The sequence below is a fragment of the Neopsephotus bourkii genome, unplaced genomic scaffold, assembly GCF_033783945.1.
Source record: "Neopsephotus bourkii isolate Nb327-2 ecotype Australia unplaced genomic scaffold, CSIRO-AGI_Nbou_v1 NB_659, whole genome shotgun sequence".
NCBI lineage: Eukaryota > Metazoa > Chordata > Aves > Psittaciformes > Psittacidae > Neopsephotus > Neopsephotus bourkii.
In genome coordinates this window covers 9,111,440-9,134,039 of record NW_026901158.1, presented here as the reverse complement: position 1 = coordinate 9,134,039, position 22,600 = coordinate 9,111,440, and the positions used below count along the sequence as shown (strand labels likewise).

Sequence of the window (22,600 nt, the reverse complement as noted above, 5' to 3'; positions counted from 1 at the left end):
CAGGCTGCAGCATGCCCGAGGCTGTTCATCTGCCCTCACATAAATCTTGCACCTCATCAACAGTGGGAATTGGAGTGAATGTAGAGGTTGGATGCCTCCCAAGTGATGGCATCTGCTAGTGCAGATGGTACTGGCAGGATTCCTGTTGACTGATCATCAAGTGGGATTGTCCAGGCCCTCCCAGTAAAGGGACTGCAGGTCTGGAGTGATCCATACCCATCCTGCAAGGCTGGGCCCATGGGATGCTGCCCTGGGTCTGTTCCTCATCCCCACCCCTGACAAGCTATTGCTGCACTGCCCAGTAGCATATAGGGCTGACAAGAAAGGAGGGACCTGGATGTAGATGTCTCAAAGATAGAAATGGTGTGTCTGGGTAGAGCCAGATGGCTGCAAGTTTTCTTGCTAATAGAGGGGAACAAGAAACCTTGTGGCTTTAAACAGTTTTCTGTATGGTGTTTCTGTAGCTGAAGGATTCTTTAGTTGATGAATGAGCTTGGAAAGGGATTGTCTCTGTTCACCAAGGGAATTAAAAGCTCCTCAGGAGATGAAGTGGTGGTGCTGCCAAATAGCCTCTCACCCAGTTCAAACCATCTTGAGTGTTCACAGCACTGCTCTGAAACTGGGTCTTTCACCTAACGGCAAAGGGGTGTTTGTGTGATGCACGGCTCCTGATGGAGTTTCCTGCCTGTTCGGGACACGTCTCTCAGTGAGGGACACGGTAACTTCACCCCACTCCTTGGTCCAATTCTTCATTGAAATTAGGCAAACTTCAACAAGGAACCTTAGGACTGAGCAGGGTTTTCTGTACCCAGCTGATCCAGGACTTGTGTTTTAGGACATCTGTGTCCCAGGCTCTGCTTTACAGTCCTGAGCATCCCAACTATATGGGGATAAAGGTACCACTGTTGCTGGAGTAGGAGTGGCCCTTCATGTCTTTGGGACACGAGCCTTGAAACACGTGTTCTGTATCAGAAATACCACCTGGGTGCTTCTGGGGTTATTTGGATGCTTGTTTTGATCCAAGTTTACTGAGTTTGTGGATTATTTTAGTTTCTCCAAATTGCATTCTGTGCTTCCTGGGGGTTTTGTCTGTTGCCTGACAGAGCAGAGCCCTGTAGGGAGGGTGTCTCAGCTACTGAGCATCTCTCTTCTTCTCTCTCCACGCAGATGAAGTGGACTTGCTGGACAAAATCACTTCCCATGCACAGGACCTCAGCAATGTCTCCTTTGGCCATGATGAAGCCAACTGCAGCATCCTGGAGATTGGGCAGTATGCTACCCTCAACATCCCCACCAGAGAGGCTTTTGGAGACAGGTAGGCTGCCTTCAGAGGATGGGGTTGAGTGGTGGTGCTCAGAGTCAACTCACGCTGGTTTGAGGGGTTACTTTAAGACCCTATTCCGTGACATGAAGAAAACACATCCACTCTGAGCTCTTAGGAGCCCAGTGCTTCTTCCATCTTTCTTGACTGTGTGCAGGGAAGACATTGGCACACCATTGACTGACCATTTCCAGGAACAGGTTTTCTTGGTGTTCCCATTGGGAAGATCTCTGCTCCAGCACATAACTGGAGAGAGCAAGAGAGACAACACGGCCACCTCCATCAGCATTGCTTGATACCAAGGCACTGGTCTGTGGAGGTATAGACAAGTTCAGAGCTTTGCTGTTCTTGAGGTAGGGCTGCAGCTTTCTTTGGACAAGGACACGGTGAGAGAAGACAGCATGGAAGAGCTTCTTGTAACTGGGTCACCATCCAGTCTCAGCCATGGGCAAAGCATCAGTCCCATGGGAAGTCATGTACAGCCACACAGACATGTGCTGAGCTTGCACCTGAGAGATTAATAGAGATTGTATGGACAGCGCTGATTTTGGCCTGCCTGCTGCTCTTTGAATCTCTGACCCTATACCCTGAATGATTGTTTGCTCTCATTTTGCTTTTATCCTGCTCTCATCGAGTTCGTTTGTGCTCTGATTCTGGGTTTTGTCCTTAGAAGGAAGCTCATGGTGACACAGCAGACACTGCACAATGTGTCACTTCTTTCTACTAGCTTTGCAGATGAGCTGAGCGTGCTCATGAAGCTCAGGTACTCGCTGAAGGAGGACACCAGCCTTGTGACCATCCTCAGCCATCGGAGCCATGTGCTCTTCCAGATCAGGATCAACCCATACGCCTTGGTCTTTGTCACCACAAGGAGGAGGCACTATGAGTAAGTTCTAGCTCAGGTGGCTCTTTCTGCCTTTCCATGCTTCCATTATTTCTCCCAAGGCCAGACTCAAGGTTTCCCACTCTGGGCGCTGCTCTGAGCCCACCTCAGCTGAATCAAGGTCATGTCCGCTCATGAGTGACAGCCCCTCAGACCTAGTGGTGGGACTGCATAGGTAGTCCCTGCCTAACTGCACTGTCAAAACAATGCAGATCCATCAAGCAAAGCAAAGAACAGAAAGATTCAAGGGATAAATCAAGTGGGGAGAGATCCAAATACCAGTAATTTCCCAGACACCTCAACTGGTTGTAGATGTGCCCAAATCCATTGAATAGAAACAGCATCCTCATGCTGGAAGAGAAGTGATGGTGCTTACTTGTCACAGCAGGTAGACTCAATTTCTCTAGTTCTGTCCTTTGCATCTGCACTAAGGATGGACAATGGGATCCTGGGAGCTGGTAGGGGTGAAGGCTTGTCCTGCATAAGGTGTGGGACTCAAGTTTCATGTTATGCCTCTTCCCTTCCTACACTGGGACATGCAGGTTCCCAGTTTCCTTCCTCAGCGATGGGCACTGGCACCAGGTTGCTCTCAGCATCTCCTTGGAGAGGCTGGAGTTGCACGTGGACTGTCGGCTGGTGGACAGAGTGAGCTGGTCCAACTACTTTGGGATGGGAGTGAACACTGAGGGGCTGATCATCGTTGGAGGCCTGATCGAGTCCTTTGAGATTCCCTTTAAGGTGAGCTGGATAAGCTTGGCAGGGCTGTATTGGAGGACATGGTCTGCTCTATCTGCATGAAGTGGGGTTGCAACTCCCTCTGAAGGAATCCTTTGCTTTGTCTTCCTTAATGCACCATTTATTTTCATTGGGAAGGGTGAGCTTTGTGAACACTTCGAATTGTGCAAAGTGCTTGATTTTGGGTCAGGGCAACACAAGTGCAGCAGTCAGGTCAGTAGGAGAGACCTCTAGGTTACAGGCTTACACTCATCCTCCCTTGTTGACCATGACTTGTACCAGGTACAGAAGTCATCTGTGCAGTTAGCCTACAAAGCAGGTGGTGAGGAACTTGTCCCATGCATTGTGTTGAACGTGAAGTCCCTGTTCTGGGGACTTTACAGGCAAAGGGTTCCCAGCAGCTCAAAGTAGGTGGCAGTGTTAAAATGCCTGATAAACTCAAAGGCCAGGTTCCCAGTATTTTTTATGGCTTTGTGTTGATATCCAAGAGTTGGGGTTGTTCAGCCTGAAGAAGATGCTTTCAGCCTTTGCATCCAGCTCTTGAAGACAGGCAGTGAATACTGATTGCCTAAACTATCCTTTAAAGAAGTCCCTGGTTATGAGAGGCTGAAGACAGCCCCCCAGACCCTCCTGCTCTGGAGGCAACAGGGGTAAACTATGGTTTCTGTGTGTCTTCCTCCCCAGGGTGCTCTACAGCAACTGACCTTTGTGATGGGAGACCCAGCAGCTGCCGGTGAGCACTGCCGCAGCTACAACCCAACGTGTGCATCCTCCTTCAACCTCAACCGCTTCGGTTCCCCATGGGAGCTTGCAACAGCCTGGCCAGAGGTAGGGATGAGGGCAGCTGCAAAACTGGGATTGCTCCTCTTTGGTGCAGCACAATTCAAATGAAAGGACCAGCCCAGGGTGTTAATACAGCCTGGAAGCGCTTGGGTCTCCAGTTTGAGTTGTGATGCAAGGAGGTGATGGTGGCCAGCACATAGGGTGTTTCTTCGTTCACCACCTAAACCCTCCCTTCAAGTCATAGATGGGCTTGGTGCAAAGGGAGGATGAGTTACAGGGAGAGTTTCTGAGCCAAAGAAAGCCTGGGTGTGTGTATGATTGTATGTGCTCATGTGTTTAACACAGGGAAGCTGTCAGTAGCTGTTGAGTAATGCTGCAGCTGGAGCTTTGCTTTTGGGGGGGCGAAGGCTTTACTTGGGAGTTGTACATGGCTTTGAAATTCTTGCTCTGTCTCAGTAAGATTGAACCCTTTGGTGCATTGTCCCATCAAAGGCTGTCTCCTGTTTGCCAGCAATGCTGGACAATGGAGGTTTTGTGGATTTTGCTCCTATTTTGGTGTTCAGCAATTATTCCATAGGTATCTGTGTGCCCATGAGCCCACATCCCACAGTGAAACCCCAGAGATATGAAGCACCTCAGGAGCTGGAGTTGGGTCAGGGAGATATCTCATCTCTCATCTCCCTAGGCCGGGTATCCTGAAGGGCTTGTAGCTGTCTGGAAAAGGCTTGCTAAAGAGGGACGTGCCTAATGTCAGTGCTTGGCATGAACCTCCCATGTGTAATACACTTTTCTGGTGGTCTAATGAGAAGCTGGGATTGCTGATGGGAAAGGGCAGTGTCAGGGGAGAGAACTGGGTGTGGGGTATGGCATCTGCTCAGTCTGGGTCTACCCAGTGTTTCCTTCCTCTGGGATCCTATTGCTAGCACAGCTAGATGGCAAAGCTTCCTGATGTAAGGAAGATCAGTGTGTCAGAGTTCCTAGTAAGTGTATCCCATGAGCAATCCCAAAATGATCCCTAGCTTTTCCCATTCTGTCATCCCTTATGTGCTGGCTGTAGCTTCAAGATAAGTTGGATTCACTCCCTAGAGCTATAAATGTCTGATTCTATGCTTTAAAAGCTAAGAGGTGTGTCCTCTAAGCCTGCAAGGTGATGGATTCCTCTTAACCTGCTTTTAGCGTCTATATTATGTTAATATATAACATATATACTACAATGTGATATACATTAACATGTATATATTAATGTATATAATAGATTATATTATGCTCTGTAGGCCTGGAGCACTCACCTGAATATCTCCAGGGGCTTACCCAGCAGGGAGAAAGCTTTGTGGTTTGAAGCATCATTGAATTGACTGCAAGTGGGAATCCACAGGATGGTTGCTATCCCTTGATCCTCCTCAGGACTGATGGGCTTTAAAACCAAAAGAAACTGCAAAACCACCCAGAGACTTGAGAGCTTTAATCAAAAGTTATTCCCCCACGTTGTTATGAATGCCTGGTTCCCAGTACACATTCCCTGGATGTTTCCCGTGCCATTGGAGGCAGTGAGCGTTTCAGTTCTGGAGCCAACAGGAAGCACTGCTGAAATCAGAGCAGGTCCTCAGGCAGTGATGCTTCTCTTTCTCTCTCCAACTGTCTAGGTGCCAAAAGAAACCAATGAAATCCAGGACTCACCTGCTCAGGTATGACTCTTCTGCACTGCTGCAAGGGGTATGTACAGGGAACACTCCTCTCTATGTCCCTGTATGTCTCACCATCATAATCTCTCCTGGATAAATGAGTTGTTCCAGAAACCATTTGGGTAAAAAGCCCAAAAACACCATCAAGGCATCTACTAATTTTTCTTGCCATGTCTCTCGTTAATGGTTTGAGTGTAGATTGATGTGTCTTGGAGCTGGAGGTCGAGGGAAGTGTTTAGGTGACCTTCCTGAGCAGTTACACTGAGCCCAAGAGTTGTGGCTTGAGGAAGGCGGCGATGAGATGGATGAGGCCACTGAGTGCACAGGATCTGCCTGTGAGCCTGGCTGGAATTGCTTGGAGGGAAGGAAGCAGTGAGGATGGCAGGTCTCTGCATGGTACAGGAGAAAGCAGGAGGCTGATGACTGCGGCTTCTGCCCATGTGTGTGGGGTACGGTGTGTGAGGAGGACTTGCTGCTGCTGCTTAGAATCATAGAATAGTTAGGGTCAGAAAGGACCTTAAGATCACCCAGTTCCAACCCCCCTGCCATGGGCAGAGACACCTCACACTAAACCAGGGCACCCAAGGCTCTGTCCAACTTGCTGTGGTTGAGGTGGGAAAGGCTCAGGCTCTGCAGTGGGAGGAGGTGGTTGTGATTCTGGGGGTTAAAGCACCACAATTCCTTGGCATAGCTCCATGCCTGGTGGTGGGAGTGGGGCGGCTGCTCCCCACTTCATAGGACTGGAGGCTGCTGCTTCCCTATCAGAGCTGCTCTCTCTCGGTGGGAGCTCAGAGCTCCAGCTCCTCTGCATGCATCGGGGAGTGCTGCACATCCTTTATGTTTCTGCTGTATTTGGGATCTGTGGCCAAGGTTCGTTGTTCGGTTCCTTGCAAACAGACATCCTGAGGGGGAAAGCTGCCAGCAAATGTAAAATGAGATCTGCGTGTGTGTGTGTGAGCAGAACAGTCTGTGTTCTCCCCTCACCCTCACAGGCATTGCTGTTAACTGTTTGGGGATGGTCTCTGTTCTCATTCCTGGCTTAAACTGTCTGGCTACATCTTAGTACTCCTTTGTGTATCTTGTGCATCACTTCTGCCCAAGTCGCCTCATGCAGCAGGGCTCGCACCCTGCTCCGGGGCTGGGTGACACAAAGGGTTGCAGCAGTACAGATGAGCGTGCTGCCGATGTGCTGATGAGGCTGCTTGTGGGTTGGATTTGTGATGCTGATAATGAATTGAGACGGCAAAATCGCTCCCCTGAGCATGTCTGGATGGTGGTCTCTTCCCTGCAATTAGTCCTCAAATCCTGTTGGATCTCTTCCTGTTCGATGCTCTTCTCCGGGTGTGAGTTGGTGAGATGCTGCCCTAACAAGAGAAGTGGTAAAATTCACAGGCCCCCAGGGGAAGAATAAGGATATTCTGGATTTGGGACAAGTTTGGTTTTCAAGCACTTAATCAGTACCAGAGAGGCCTCAGGGCCTTTGGCGTGTGAATTTATTAAGAGAAAGAAATGCTCCGCTAACGCGTTGCAGTGTGACAGTAATGAAGAGCAGACCAGCTCTGCCCCAGGGGCACCTCCAAGCTATGCTTTGGAGTTACACTTCCCATGCCTTTGTTCGTAAATCAGTGTATCAGGGAATTCCTTCTTTACTGATTAGAGCTAAGGCATTACAGAAGGCTAGGATGGTGGTGGGGAAGATAGAAGTGGATGGAGGCACTGGATTAGCTGGCTGTTACTGGCAGCCTAAATTATGCCTGAATTGCAGTCTCTTCCTTTTGTGGGTTTGTTATTTTGAGGGGAAGATTGTAATTTATGAGTAATGCTTGAGATAGGGATGGTATTGAGCCCCTTCTCCTGCCTTTTGGCTTCCCTTTGCCTGTACTGAACATGAGCAGAAGGGCTGAGCTGATTACGCCACTGAATGGCTTTTTCCAAAGCAATTTAAACTGGGATCCTAAAGCCGTTCAACCAAAGTCAGATAAAGCTGAAATCCCACTGGTTCCAACGAGACAAAAGTTCACAGGTTTAATTCTTTAGGCAGTTCAAACTGCTGCTGAGATTCAGCCTTCCAGTACCTAAAGGGGCTACAGGAAACCTGGAGAAGAACTTTGGACAAGGCCAAATGAACGAGAAGTGTGTTGAGAATGTGCTTGTCTCTGCTCCTGTGCTTAACAGGAGACTCCTATGTGGCACAATGCAGGCAATGCTTGGTGCTAGCAGAGAACATGGAGCAAAACAAGCTTGGACATCACTGACCTGGATGGCAAAACAGGTATTTCTAGTGAGGTTTTGTTGTCATCAAGTCTGAGTTTTAACTAAAAGCTCTTTTCTTGTTGAGGTTTGAATATATCAAATGTACAGAGTAAAAGATCTGCCTTGACAGGACTTTGCTAGTTTTTGATCATACTGAGAAACATTCCAACTGAATAAAGCAAATCACAATGTGATGCTTTTGATGATTAAGAGAATTCATATGCAAAGAAGAGAGGAAAAAACCTTGGGATTTTTTATGGCAAAGGAAATCCTGGCTCTACTTCAGCTTTAGGAGGAAGGCCCATCTTACAGATAGTTTTTGAGAACAGTAAATGGAGGTTTAATTGCTAATTTCTTGTTAGCACCTTTGATTGATTAATGTTGAAGTACCAGGGCATCCTTCCTTTAAATCAGAGCATCCCAAAGCCTGTGTCTGTATATCTCAGCCACCTGAAGACTTCTGAAGCCAGTTTCTTAGGTAGGATAAGGTGTCTGTGGATAATTTATTTCACCTCAAATCCACTGTGTGATAAATGTGATGGAGTGTGCTGGTTCGATCCGCAGTGTTTAACCACCATCCCGGGTCAAAGCCATGAACTGCTATTCCATCTAATCGAGTCCTGAGGCATCCTGTAGTGAGTTACAGCTGCTCTGCAACCCTTTATGATCTGACCTTCTGCCCTTGCTGACCTACAGCTTGCCTTATGGTAGCAGTGTTGCAGCAAGGGCTTGGCTTGATCCTCAGCTTCACAGGGCATCACACTTCCCACCAGTGTTTCATGTCCTTCTGCTGGTTCTGTGTGCCTGGGGCAGCCACATCTGGGTGGGATACCAGGGAGCCCTAAAACCCCTCTGTGAAAACAGGGCACTGCTGAGGTGTCTTCAACAAGAAATCAGTTCTCTTGTTTATTATTATTTGCTTACAGCATATTCACTTCCCAAATCCAGCACCTGCTTGTCATACACCACAGAATCCCAGACTGGTTTGGGTTGGAGGGACCTTAAAGCCCATCCAGTCCCAGTCCTCTGCCACAGGCAGGGACACCTTCCACTAGAGCAGCTTGCTTCCAACCTGAAACTCATGAGCAAGATTTCCTCCCCTCGCTCCCATGGAGCAGTGATGTGGGGCTCATTGTGCTGAACTACCCCAGTTCTGATGGAGCAGATGTTCCCAGCACACAAGAGCCTGCACATCTGGCCCAAAGCAAATAGAGGAGGACAGTGATGCCTCAGCTGAGAGCTGCAGCCCTGTGCACCTCCCTGGGGACGCAGCGGCTGGTGCAGAGCAATGAAGCACCAGAAGAGGCTTCTCTTCCATAGACTCCTGCTGTGGATGCTGCAGATCCAAAGGTATAACAATGACCTGATCTACTGCTGAACACAACCCATAGGATTTCCTGGTGATTATTCCTCTAAATCAATGCAGCTTGCTTAGCAAGGAGTCCAGCCTTGATTTGCAACTTCCTCACGACCATCTTCCAGGGGCCTGATGCTAAAACGTGCTGGGAAAAGCAGTTTAAATTGTCATCCTCTGATCTTAGGTTTATAAATCACATTTTACCTTTGTCTGTTGAATGAAAGACTTCTATTGACAAAAATGTGTTTCCTGAGAGAAGACTTTGAAGCTTTGAAATACACATTCCCTCACCTGACCTAGCTGGAAACTAGGGCAGTGTGTTATGCTGGTTGTCTGAGCTCCTATAGACGCATATGCTCCAAGCTGGGTTTTAACCTATTCACTACTTAGGACATCAGCTGAGGTTTTGGGTCATGCTATCAACCTGTAGGACCAGCAAAGCCCTACAGAAGTCCAGGCTCATTACATCAACACTGTTACCTTTATCAGCAAAGCACTGGTAATCCCCTCAGGCAAGATCCCAAGTTAGCTCTTTGCAAAGCCATGGCGCTAATTACGTTATCTGCTTTCTCTATTAATGAGCCCCGTATCAGTTGCTCTGTTATTAACGTGGGTTCTACGTGAGGGAAGAGGTCTGTAATTACTCGAGGCCCCCTGTTTGCCTTCGTTTTCTCCCTCGTATTGGCACAACATAAAGCCTTTTCCCAGTCCCCTGGAGCTCCCCCAGCTTTCTGAGCCAAACTGGAACAAACCAGTGCTCATCTTTGGGAGAGCCTGCTATTTTAACGCTGCTTTGCTTGTCTTATCAGGAGGGGATTGAGGAACCCCTCCTCCTTGGCACTGCTGGAATGGGAAGCATTTTGTTGTCATCTGCATTGTCTGAAACTTGGGCAGAGATTTGACTTCCCACACTGCTGATGGTGGTTTGGACACTTCCACGTGGCAGGGGACCGCGATGAGGATGCTGCAACAAGTGATGTGTGGGTACCGCGATGAGGATGCTGCAACAAGTGATGTGTGGGTCAGACACTTCTGTATTTTCCTTTTCCAAGTTGATTTTCTGCAGATCATAGACTCTGCATTGCTTTTAGCACATGCTAATTCCTTTTTCCTTCTGTTTCATCATTTTTAATGGCTGCTTTCAATTTGTGCTCATTCCCATAAATGATTTCAGGGGGTTTTCAACCCGCATCCTTCTGCCTCCGCTGTCATGCCTTTGGACAACTCCTGAGCTGTTAAAAGCAGTTTCCAGTTTGTCTTTCTCAGCTGGTTCTTCTCTAAATTTGGCTTACTTAAAGGAGCAAGCATCTATGCTATTGATCTTGGCTTTTTGTTCTGTTTACACAGAACCAGAGTAATTCAGTCATGATTCCTTGTGTCTCAGAGACTGCTACAGCTTCAAGACCCATTTCCCTGAGCTCACCAGATGAGAGTTTCCAGTCCAGACCTTTCCCATGCCAGATGGTGAAGTTGAATTAAGAACTGCTTGTCTGCAATGTGTAGGAATTCAGTTCCATGTCAGTGCAGGCTGCCAGGGCTGGACCCGGCATTCCCTGGCTGCTGTGTGGCCTATGGACTTGTTCTGTGCTGGCTTCACCTATTAAATACATGAATGCTTCAGCTTCTGCCCGTGCAGTGCTTCACAGGTTGTGGTTTGTAAGATCTGGGCACTTGGTGATAATAACATTTGTACCTGGTCTTTTGAGGAAGCAGGGTTCAGGCTTCACACCGTGCTCTTCCTCACCTGATGCCATCTGTGCTTGGATGTCTTATCCCAGCCTGGTTTAGGTTGGGACGTTAAAGCTCCTCCAGCTCCAACCCCTGCCACGGGCAGGGACCCCTTCCACTGGAGCAGCTTGCTCCAAGCCCCTGTGTCCAACCTGGCCTTGAGCACTGCCAGGGATGGGGCAGCCACAGCTTCTCTGGGCACCCTGTGCCAGCGCCTCAGCACCCTCACAGGGAAGAGCTTCTGCCTAAGAGCTCAGCTCAGTCTCCCCTCGGGCAGGTTCAAGCCATTCCCCTTGGCCTGTCCCTACAGGCCCTTGTCCCAAGCCCCTCTCCAGGTTTCCTGCAGCCCCTTTAGGCACTGGAGCTGCTCTAAGGTCTCCCCTTCAGGAGCCTTCTCTTCTCCAGGCTGCCCCAGCCCAGCTCTCTCAGCCTGGCTCCAGAGCAGAGCTGCTCCAGCCCTCGCAGCATCTCCATGGCCTCCTCTGGGCTCCAAGAGCTCCAGGTCCTTCTTTTGTGTCACCTTGTCTACAAGTGACTTCCCTTTAAGAACTGTCCGGTTCAGCTTTGCAGAGCTGTCCCATGAGGCAGGGTCTCCAGAATCTTTCTAATCCAGGCTTCCCTCTCTCCTCCACCTGTCAAATTATTTGGGCTTTGTGGGCTTAATTGCCCTGCAATGCCCCGTGGCTCAGGGTGATGCTGATACCAGTAATGGTCTTCTTCAGGACATCCAGGATGAGGCACCAAGTGCTCTTCCAAGTGCCCATAGCTGAGACTTCTCAATACTGTGGTTGCAAAGCATATTTTAATGGAATTATCACTTTGGATCAAAATTGGTTGGAGGGAGAAATACAGGTCAGGTTGGAAAGCAGAAGTGCTTTGGTTTTAGCTTCTTTCCCCACCATTAAAGGTATATTTCAAGCCTCTCTTTAATAAAAACAAAACCCCAAAGCAACAAATTGTAATGTCAAAACCACACAAACTCACTATATATTTTTGGAAGAAAAAGCCTTATATCCTTTATTTCACCTCATAAACCACAGCCATGTCTTTATATCCTCTCCAGGGACTGCTGTGCTGAGAGCAAATATTCCCCTTGTTCCCTTTGAGGCAGCTGCTGTGCTGTGTGACACACTGTCAAATCATTTCTGGCTATTGATGTGTATGGGCTTCATCATGCAGCCCCTGCAATACCCCATGGAGCAGAGTGATGCTGATATCTTGTTTATAGGCAGTTCCCTACCTGATGATATTTGTCCCCTTCTTAGGAGCTTGTCTGGGGTGTATAAATGAGGAGCAGAGCTGATGTTCTCCCCACAGGGGCTCCTCAGGCCTGTGGGAGCCCTTGGCAGCAGGGCTTGCTCTGTGGGGCTGAGCACTGGTCCATCACGGCTCAGCCATGGTGATGCTCATGAGCACCTACATGGATACAGGCTCCAAACCTGGTGCAAAGCCTCCTTCCAGATACAAGGGTCTGGGCTGGAGCCCTGGCTTGCAGGATGAATGGTGATGTCAGGGCAGGCTGGGTTTGCATTAGAGACCCCATTTTATTGTGCCTTCAGGCACAAGGATGTCAGCATCTCTAGGGGAGCAGCAGTGAGGATGTCTGCTGCTGGTTGTGGGGTGAAGGGGTGGTGTATAGAAACCTTCCTTCTGGTTCTCTTAGAGATGCCATTGCTGATTCATCTGACTGGATTCGATGGCACCCTTTTATAGCATCTTCTCCTGGGACTTTCAAGGTGTCTTTAGGCATCAGGTGGCTTTTCTTTACCAGCAAAAAGCAATACTTTAAGAAACGATTCTGTGCACCAGCCCATTGATTTTAAGTGCTTTCTTGCTACAGGCATTCACGTGGCAGCCCTGGAACCCTGCGCCCAGTCTCCATGGCAGCAGCCAGTGCTGCAGATGAGACAATGTCCTGGAAAGCCAACCAGCACCTCCTGGATGGGAGCCCTGGGGATCAGTCCCTGGGATGCTCCTGGGGCAGCAACCACCTGGATACTGTGCATTGGTGCTCCTTTTAGGAGCGGGTGCATGTGGCTGGCTCTGTTTGACCTGTTCTGTGTGTGAGCAGGGAATGTGAGATCACCCAGCAGGGCTTTTCCCCTTGCTGCAGCAGCTCATGCCTTGAGCTTGTCCATCCTTTCCTTTGTGAAACTGGTGAATCCCTGCAGTGGGGAAACCTGGAGCTGCTCCTGTCCCTCTGCTCCTTCCCCGAGCTCCCTGCTTTGATTCAGTGCCCAAACCCTGCCTTTTCTGCCTCTGTCAGGTGCTTTTATTTCCTTGACTTGTGTTAATTATTAGCAAAGGCCTTGGCTAAAAGGAAGCTCCAGGTTAGAGAAGGGCTGACATGAAGCCAATGAATGGGTCTCCTGCAACCACAGGTCCTGGTGGGCACCCACGTGGGGGTTTAGGTTGGGAGATGGTGTTGATGTCCCCAGTCTCAAGATGGAGCTGGGAAAGGAAAGGTCCCTATTTCCCCCAAAAGACATTAGTCCCTAATCAAATGAAAGGAGAAAATGCCTCTTATGGTGTTTCCTGCATCCTGGCGTGGCTCAGGATGGGAGCCTGCAGCACATCCTGGTACCCAGGTCACAGCAGCCTGGTTTTTGTTCCACCTCAGAGGAAACATTTCCACTTCCACATTGAAAAGCCCTTTCTTAAAGTCCTGAATTGCTGTGGGTCTGTTTGTGAATGAAAAAGTTGGTTCCAAGTAAAAAGACAAGAAATTTCCTTTGGCTGAAGAGGTCATCCTACAAAATGGGCTGGAAACAGTAAAATCTGAAGCTACGGAGTCAATTTTCAATACTATTTTAATTGAAGCTGACAAATAGCCCAAGTCCCTGCCCCAGCAGCTCTCATTTCTATTGGTTTTCTTATGTGCCAAACCCCAAACTGAAGCATGCAGCTGGGATTGCAGAGGGCTTAACTGCTGTGTGTGGTGCAGGAGGAGCATCTGTTGCCTGGTCCTCACCGCCAAGCATCCAGGAAGATGCTTCATGCCAGGAAGAGGATGGAGGGTTATAAATTAACCCTCTCTGCCTCCCCTCCAAGGTGAATTTCCAGCCCCTTTCACACCTCAGATGCTCCTCTTGAGGATCCCAGCTGCTGGAGGCTTACAAATAAGGCTAAATGTATTTGGTGGGCAGATGCTGGAGTGAGTGGTTATGGAGCTGCCCTGGTTTTGCTGTTATTTGCTAACAAATAATGCAAGCTCTGGACTGTTGTTCAGGGAGGAAATCACAGTGTGTTAATAGGAGCAATAAGCTCCTTGGGCAACCCAGAAACTCCTCCTGGACAAGCCATGGGGAAGGTGAAATGGAGTGGAACTATGGCCAAGCATCAGCTTTGTCTGTGTGTTGAGGGGTTATGGTACTGCCAAGGGCACCTCAACTGATGGTGTGCAGTCTCCAGGTGTGCCCCATGCTCTGCAGCTCACTCCAGAGGTGGATGTGGGTCTCGATGCTGGGGTGGGATAAAGGGGGTAACCCAGCTGCCTGCAGGTACCTTTGGGTCCCCTTTGGCTCCTCTCATGCTCTGTGGGAAGATGGTTTATCAGTGAATGTGATTGCTCTGATTTTAAGCTGATTTTAAGGCATACAAATGATGGAGTTGAGCTTTGGCTGGGATGCTTTTGCTGCTGCTCTGTGATTTCTTGCCCAAAAGGAGTTTGTAAAGTAAGTTAGGGGTTATTAGTTTAGTGGGGGGAAAGAAACGCTGATTTGGAGTTTGTGTTACAGCTCTTTACTGACCACCACCAGCTCACAGCTTATAGAGGAACAGGACCACAAACCACGTTAGTTGAAGCTGATGATGGGGGGCTCCTAACTGGATTTGAAATCTGGCTTATATGTTACGTTGAAGGAGGTTTTACCCTCAGGTAATTGAATCCACTGGTCCTGCTCTGTGTGGGAAGACTGATGTGATCCAGGGTGCTGGACATCTCTGCAGTGGCTGGGTGATGTGTGGGGAGGTGTCTGTCGTCAACCCCTTGGGTCCCTCTCCTGACACCGGTAGTGCTGTGTAGCAAGGGAAAAGGAAAGAAACGGTTCTGCTGTGTGCTAAGGGGCTGCAAGAGGGAGAAAGCCTTTTGTAGCAAGGGCAGGCTTCTGCCTTTCCTCAACTCAGGCTTCACAGCCTTGCTTTGCCTTGGGCCCAAGTGCAAAGAGAGGGAAGGGCTGTACCTGACTATGTGTGTGATGGGAAAGCACTGAAGGATCCTGTCTTGTCCTCCTGAGAGCCTGTGCTGCCCCAGGGGACTGCAGATGTGACCTTGCGTGGGTGAAGCTGGTGCCTGGCAGCTCTGCTCTCACCCTCCTCACATCCTATATGGCTTTAGGCCCTATTCCTGCAACTTTGGGGTTGCAAAAGCCATGCCTGAGGGGTTGGTGAGCTGATGTCTGGGGGTTCCTTGGGATTTGGGTACTATGTCCAGGAGAAAGGATGTAGGGTTGGAGGAGAACATGGCCCCAGGGCTACGCTGGTTTGTTTCCAGGGATGTGTGGATGCTGTCACAGGGGATGCTCATTCCTTGGTTGTTTTCTAACATTTGTGAATGGCTTAAACTAAACCACAGGGTGTTCTGCTGGGAAGATGTGGTGCTCCACACGGAGTGGCTGATTATCATAGGATCCCAGCCTGGTTTGTGTTGGAAGGGACCTTAAAGCTCCTCCAGCTCCAACCCCTGCCACAGGCAGGGACCCCTTCCACTGGAGCAGCTTGTTACAAGCCCCTGTGTCCAACCTGGCCTTGAACACTGCCAGGGATGGGGCAGCCACAGCTTCTCTGGGCACCCTGTGCCAGGTCATGATGAGACAGAAAAGACAAAAAGCAAAGGAAACACAGATGGGAAGTGGGAAAGCAAGGACCAGAGTGACCAAACTGCCCCTCTTTCCCCAGAGACCTCCAGGGAGGACTTGCAGTGCTGAGTGGGACAAACACTGGATGCAACTGATGGGTGCGATAGCATCCACAAAGCCCAAACCCAGGATTCTCAACCCCTCCTCCCTGGTGCTAGGCTGCTTCTTGCCTATTTAACTGCTGCAAACACTGTTCTTTGAAGATGTAGTTGTTAATGCCATTTGGGGTATCAGCAAAAATCCTGGTGCTAGAGGAATGCTGCTCCTTTGGCTTGGGACATAGCACTGGCCAGAGGAGCAGAGAAACCCCAACATGTCACCATTGCGTCTCCCTTTGGGGGGGGCAGGTCTCTTTATGCAAGTGGGGTGAAAAATTGTTGTTAAGAGTTGAGGAAATGGGAATATTCCTGTTTCCTCCCATTCCACTTATTTATTCATTTTCAAATTTTATTGTTATTATGACTTTATATTCTTTATTAGCATTCCTTCAAGTTGCAGCTGCAGGGATTAAACAGGGACCAGTAACACTGAGACCAGCGTGTGACCCAGGGTGGGTTCCTCTGGTACCTGCACACAGTCCTAGATGCATCCCTCATGTCTTTACCTACCAGAGCATCAGAGGGACCAACAGAAATGGGTGCACTGAGGGCCTGGCCATCCTCCTGCTATGGGTGTGAGGGTGGAGATGCTCTTTGGAGTTGTGACCATGGCTGGCATCAGCAGGAGTTGTTGGCACTGATAATTTTTTAGGAAGGTGCTTATTTGCCCTTATTAGGACTTTAGGTGATGCGTTTGGGGTAGATTTGGGGAGGGAAAGAAGGCCAAAATACTTCATTTTGATATTAAAGGAAAGAAAACAACCCTTTTTTCTAATTTGAGATGGGTTTTAGCTTATAAAATTGGTTATGCAGAAAGGCTTGAAATCAAAGTCAATTATAGCAAATTAAACAGAACAAAGATATTCCCACCCCACCCCCCCCAAATCTGTACAATTGAGCAAGGAATTGCAGCTGTTTTTAAAAGAAATTCCTCAAACTTGACATTTGAAAGTTGAAAAAAATGAGAATTTTCACTTTTGCTTCCCCCTTGGGATGGGAAGATGTTGGCGATCTCCACTCTGATGGCACCCAGCAACAGAGCAAAGGCTTCAGCAGCTCCTGGTGTCTTTGGATCTCCTCAGCCTCCCATGGCCCTCCAGAAGTGGGGTTTGTTTGGAGCCATCTCCCCTGTCCCACCAGTACCATTGGGTTCTTACCTACAGAATCACCACTTCTGGCAGTGAAATTATTGGGTTTTCCCACTTCCTGTTGATCCAAACGCACCTTGGTGCTCCCAGGCAAATGTGTGTCTTGGGTCCATGGTGCTGAGCAAGACCAGAGCAATGGGTTCAAGCTGGGATGGGAAGGATGCTTCGTATCTCCTTGTACCTCCCTGCTCCTTCTGCAGCCCCGCAAGGCAACCATGGGCCTGCATCTCCCTCTAGTGACTTCTCACAGACTATCTCCTCATGAGCTGCATGGCACCAGCCCCAAGGAGCCCCCAGCCAGGGCTCAGGTCCTACCTGCTCTCCTCGGTGCCATGGGTACAGGGTACCAGGTTGTCAACGTCCCATGGAGCTCAGTGGGAGCCTGGAGCAAGCTCTGAGGGGGGTGGTGGGATGTGGGGCTGATGGGGATGCTGCCAGTTGCTCCAAAGGATGTGAAGGTCCCCACACCCCCCAGCCAATCAACCCAGTGCTGGACCTGTGTACATGTGGCTCCCTGTGCAAGCCCAGCCTGAGGCACTTGCACTGGTGCTGGGTGCATGATGTGCATTTTAAGTACAGGTGTCTCTCTACAGGTTGACTCCTTTTTCACTCCTTTGCCTTGAGCATAGACACTTCTACCAGCATCGCAGTGTTCCTCCATCCCTGGGCGGTATCTGGGTGGTTGTAGGGCTGAAGGATCCCTTGGGACCTGCATTGTGCTTCAGGGACCATTTTAAGTGTCACCTGGAGACAAAGGGAAGATGTATGGTGGGAGCTCCCCTCCAACCTGCCTGTACTGTTCCCCCTTGGAAGAGGCACAGGCATCAAAGGCTGAAGGGGCCTGATCCCTGGTGTAACTCTATAGGTTTGCTTTAGTGATTGCTCTCAAGGTTGGGTTTCTCTCCTGGTTTTCTCTATGGGCTTTTCTTGTGATGCCCTTTGAGCAGAGAAAACGTGGGGGGGTCATTGCAATGGCACTGTGAGGAGGAGGCTCATGGGTGATGGCATGGCCCACGCTGACAGTGGGCTCATGTCCATTGTGGAGGATGAGTTTTGTGTCAGTGGCTGAACTGGGGTGGAGGAGCTGCCCTGGAGCTCACAAGCCATGGGCCACCTCATCCCCACAGCAGCATTCCTGCACAGGGGAAGTTAAGAAGCACAAGTGTGCTGAATGGGGAAGGGGGAAAAAACGGGTGAAAACATCAGATTTCACATTTTCCTTCTTCCCTGCCAGGACTCCAGACTCACCCATTCAGATTCAACCCTGGGGCTCCCATGGATGCAGGAGGATGCCCAGGACACCTTCAACATCCCCCCTGATGGGAGAGCCCTGACTTCACCCCCTGCCACTGAGATGCCATGGGCTGACGAGGAGGAGAGCAGCGTTTCTATTGAGGAGGAAGGCTTTGAGCTGTTGAACTCCACCTATAATAAAATCACCGGCCCTGGCAGGCCCGGGCTCAGCAGGGCCAACCCGTGGGTTCCTGGTAGCTCCGGTGAGTCCAGAGTTATGGAATGGTTTGTGTTGGAAGGGACCTTAAAGCTCGTCCAGCTCCAACCACTGCCACAGGCAGGGACCCCTTCCACTGGAGCAGCTTGCTCCAAGCCCCTGTGTCCAACCTGGCCTTGAACACTGCCAGGGATGGGGCAGCCACAGCTTCTCTGGGCACCCTATGCCAGCGCCTCAGCATCCTCACAGGGAAGAGCTTCTGCCTTATCTCCAACCTGAACTTCCCCTGTTTCAGTTTTAACCCATTACCCCTTGTCCTATCACTGCAGTCCCTGATGAAGAGTCCCTCTGGAGCATGCTTGTAGCCCCTTCAGACACTGGAAGCTGCTCTGAGGTCTCCATGCAGCTTCTCTTCTCCAGGCTGAACAGCCCCAGTGTTCTCAGCCTGTCTTTCACCATGATGCCCGGTACCTGATGGTGTTTTCATCCACCCAGGCTCCTCCATCAAAGCACCGAGAGCAGCCAAGAAGGAGCGAGCCCCCAACCCCTGGGAGGAGAATGTCACCACAGAGAAGCAAATGGGTGATGTGGGCACCCGGCAGCAGCTCCTGCCCGGCAAACCCGGCGATGCCATCACTGACCTGGACGTGCCTTCCACCTTCACCAAGGTCTCCCCATTGCCACATCAGGGAGCTGCCCCCAGAGGAAACGTGCCCAAAGGTCTCCTTGGGTCAGGGTCAGCAGAAGGTCTCCTGCAGCATTCTCCATCAGCAGCCAGCCTTGTCGTACCAGGGCCTGGGGACAGCACTGCGCGCCTGGGACACCCTGTGTCACCGGTGGCCCATGGGCAGCAGGGTCACGTCAAGCCGGGACCACCAGGGCTGCCAGGACCACCGGGGCTGCCGGTGAGTGCTGGAGGGCTGGGATGGGTGCTCGTGGTGCTGCTTCCCCTCCGGAGTGGGTGGTGGGTGCAGGGTGCTCACCATGGGGAAGCGGGCAGGGAAATCTCTGTGCAGGCAACATGGGGTTGTGCAATAGCCTGGCCCTTAAAGGAGGTTTTCTGATGTCCCTCAAGAAGCTTCAGTAGCAATTGGAGAGGAGAAGATGATTCCATTGTCCCCCTTCCCTAAAGATTGGTCTCAAGTCATTTAACCACATTGTTGGCTTTCATGTTACCCTGGATCTTTCAGGTTCCTTCCAACCCCAACCATCCTATGACTCTGTGGCCCTGCCCAGAGGCAGGCTGATGGGCTCAGTGTGGGGCCAAGCCACCTCTCCAGACCCTGTCCTCACACCAAACCCCAGGTGTCAGCCCATGCACCTGCTGGCATCGCTGTCCATCGCTTCTCTACCACTGCGATGTCCCCAGATTTGTGGTGGTTCAAAGCAGAGCGTTTTGAATTGACTTGAGACAAGCTTTGGTTCTCAGGTTGCTCATCCATCATAGCGGATGGAAAAATGGGAATTAAAAGAAAAAGGTAAACTTAGAATAGGTGAGACTTCACGGAGGATCCCAGTCTCCAGTGGGAAGTAGCTGAAAATGGTTTTATATATTTTCATAGGATCCCAGCCTGGTTTGGGCTGGAAGGGACCCTAAAGTCCATCCAGTTCCAGCCCCCTGCCATGGGCAGGGACACAACACAAACCAGCATTCCCCAGTGCCAGAGCTGCTTCTGGACATGGAGCTTGGCCTTTATACCCATCCCATTGGCACAGGGCAGTGAGGGCTGGCTGCAGCAGGGATGCAGCATGTCTGTGCTAGGTAGGAGTGACTCCGGTGGATTCCCAGGCTCGAACAAAGCTGTTTGTAAGCTCAGAACAAAAAGCAGCTGTAATTGAAGCCACCAGGTCCGCAGGTCTGCAGCAGACACGCAGTAGATGCTGTGCTGCAGCCTGCCGTGTTATCAGCCTGGCTGACATCTTCCAGATGGATTTCTTTATCAGGCAAAGCCAGGATCTGCATCTCACTCTGTGCCTGTCTGAACAGATGCTTTGGTGAGCCCTCAAGTGGGGTCACTGCTTGGCTCTATGTGCACTTCTGCCTAGAGAGGGGCTGGGTCAGATCTCACACAAGCCACAGATGTTTGCATTCTCCTCCAAACTACTGTGTGAGCGTGTGGTCCTGACCCAGCTTTATGGGATTGTTTCCTAACACCTTCCCTTTCCACACCAGGGGTCAGGAAATTCACTCCTGCACCCTGGAGTTGTGGTGTGGGCACTTCTGTGATGGATGATGAGCAAAGCAGGAGAGTGGGAAGGAAGCAGCATCAAATAGGGTGATGCTCTTTGAGGTGTTTCTTTGAGACTTGGTGCTGCTGCTTTAGCTCAGTGCCTGCTTCCCTGGGGCAGCGATGGCCATAGCAGGGGTCACCCAGCCACAGGGGGGTACCCCCTGGTTGTGAGGGTCTCCCTTCGGGGTGACTCCGCTATTCTCCTTTGCCTTTCAGGGCTGTCCTGGGAGGCGTGGACTGGTGGGACCCAAAGGAGACAAAGTAAGTACCCAGGAGAGCACGGGGTGTAGGGGCTGCAGTGAGTACATGGATGGTTTGGGTGGCTTTCATCAAGAGGGCACTGGGGGATTCTGAAGCTACTTCTTGATGTGCATTTGGAAGAGGAAAGAACTGGTGTTACTGGGTATATTAAGCCCAGGGTCAGGACTGAGCTGACTGGACAAGATGTGGTCCTTCCCCTAAGCCACTTAATGGCTCTGCAAAGGCAGCAGAGCAGGGAAATGAAGCATCTTTAGCTCCGGTCACCTGGAGCAGGGATGCTGGTGTGCACCCCTTCTGCATCCACCAGCTCCTCTTGGAGGGACATGTCCTGAGCACCGTGTTGGGCAGACCCAGGCTGTCCTTCCTGCTCTGGGAACCTGGTGCACAGCACCTTGCATGGCACAGCTTGGTCTCCTGCTGCACGCAGCATTGCCCAGTGCACTGATAGATGCTTGGAGATGCTCAGATTAAGGGTGGTGCCTCAGTTTCCCCCCAGTAAAACAGCATGAGTGCTCCTAACCACCCTTGCATGGATGGGAGTTTCCATCCTTCCCAAGCTGTAGATGGGCAAAACCATTGCCCCACAGTGCTACTTCTGTGTGCATTGCCTTCAATGCCTGTGGCACTGAGATGGGTCTGGGCGCACCTCAGCTCATTCCTTTCGCTTTCCCTGTCACCAGGGTTATTTGCCCTAAAGAGCTGGTTTGAACCCAGGAACATGCCCAGGTTCAGACTCCACTTGGAGGCCGATTTGAGTGTCCAGCCTGTGTTGACTGGCTTTATGGAGCTGCCCTTGTCTCCGCAGGGGTACCCCGGAGCCGTGGGGCGCACAGGGCTCCCTGGTGACCCGGGCCCCATGGGCATCCCCGGTGTTCCCACCATCGTGCTCTGGAGGAACTCCAGGGAGGACTGGCAGAGCTTCACGGTGAGTCACAGCCATGCACATGGGGAGCTCCATGTCCATATCCCCACCAGCGCCTGCGCTGCTGGGATCAGAGCTGGGAGGAAGGGTTCCCCATGGTTTGAGGTTCCTAATCTGTTGGGATAGAGGGAACGTGCCAAGGATACAGGTGGGAATGGCTCTGTAGGTGGATGTGAAATGGGATCAGTGTGCACCTCATTTACATCCTATACTCACACAGCTATTCCCCTGTGACCAACTGGGAGATCTTGAGTCCCTGTGGTCTACATGCACATCCATGACCTCCATAGCGTGGTTCATGCCCTGTAGATGCTACATAGATGTTCATAGATGAACAGATGTCCTGTTCATGTTCTACCTCTGTAGAACAGGGAAAAAAAGGTCCTAAGTCATGCAGAAAGCAGCTCCTCTCCTGCTCTGTGTTGCTGATTATGAAGCATTGCTCCTATTTTCCACCATATCATAGTCACAGATTGGTTTGTGTTGGCAGGGACCTTAAAGCTCCTCCAGTTCCAACCCCTGCCACAGGCAGGGCCATCTTCCACTAGAGCAGCTTGCTCCAAGCCCCATCCCTGCTGTATGCCATGGCTCTGGCTGACAGGGTTTGTGTCCATCCAGCTACTTCCATGATGTGATACTTCCTCACCTGAGCCCTGCTGCAGTGGCGACAGTGCTTCGGGTGCTGCAGAGCCCCCTGCACTGTGGGAGCAATCACTGCAAGGACCCAGGCATCCTCATCCAGGTTCCTCATAGTGACTGCTGTGATTTAGCTTCATTCCAAACCCCCCTTGAGCCTTGTGTAGGCCAGGCAGGGCAGTACCTCCAGGCTCTGGGTTACTGATGCCTGAGTCACTTCACCAACCTAAGGCTGGAGCTCCCTGGAGCAGGGATG

At 50.6% G+C, this 22,600-nt stretch overlaps 1 protein-coding gene across 1 annotated transcript in view; it reads left to right on the top strand.

Moving 5' to 3' along the window:
• Positions 1 to 22,600, top strand: part of LOC133212006 (collagen alpha-1(I) chain-like) — an 80,023-nt gene that overhangs the window by 26,252 nt on the left and 31,171 nt on the right. The window contains exons 2-10 of the mRNA XM_061352989.1: positions 1,168 to 1,315; positions 2,049 to 2,207; positions 2,747 to 2,942; positions 3,624 to 3,767; positions 5,366 to 5,407; positions 18,079 to 18,340; positions 18,790 to 19,199; positions 20,742 to 20,786; positions 21,592 to 21,711. Of these exons, the coding sequence (XP_061208973.1) occupies positions 1,168 to 1,315; positions 2,049 to 2,207; positions 2,747 to 2,942; positions 3,624 to 3,767; positions 5,366 to 5,407; positions 18,079 to 18,340; positions 18,790 to 19,199; positions 20,742 to 20,786; positions 21,592 to 21,711 (1,526 nt within the window). The remainder of the gene's footprint in view (positions 1 to 1,167; positions 1,316 to 2,048; positions 2,208 to 2,746; positions 2,943 to 3,623; positions 3,768 to 5,365; positions 5,408 to 18,078; positions 18,341 to 18,789; positions 19,200 to 20,741; positions 20,787 to 21,591; positions 21,712 to 22,600) is intronic.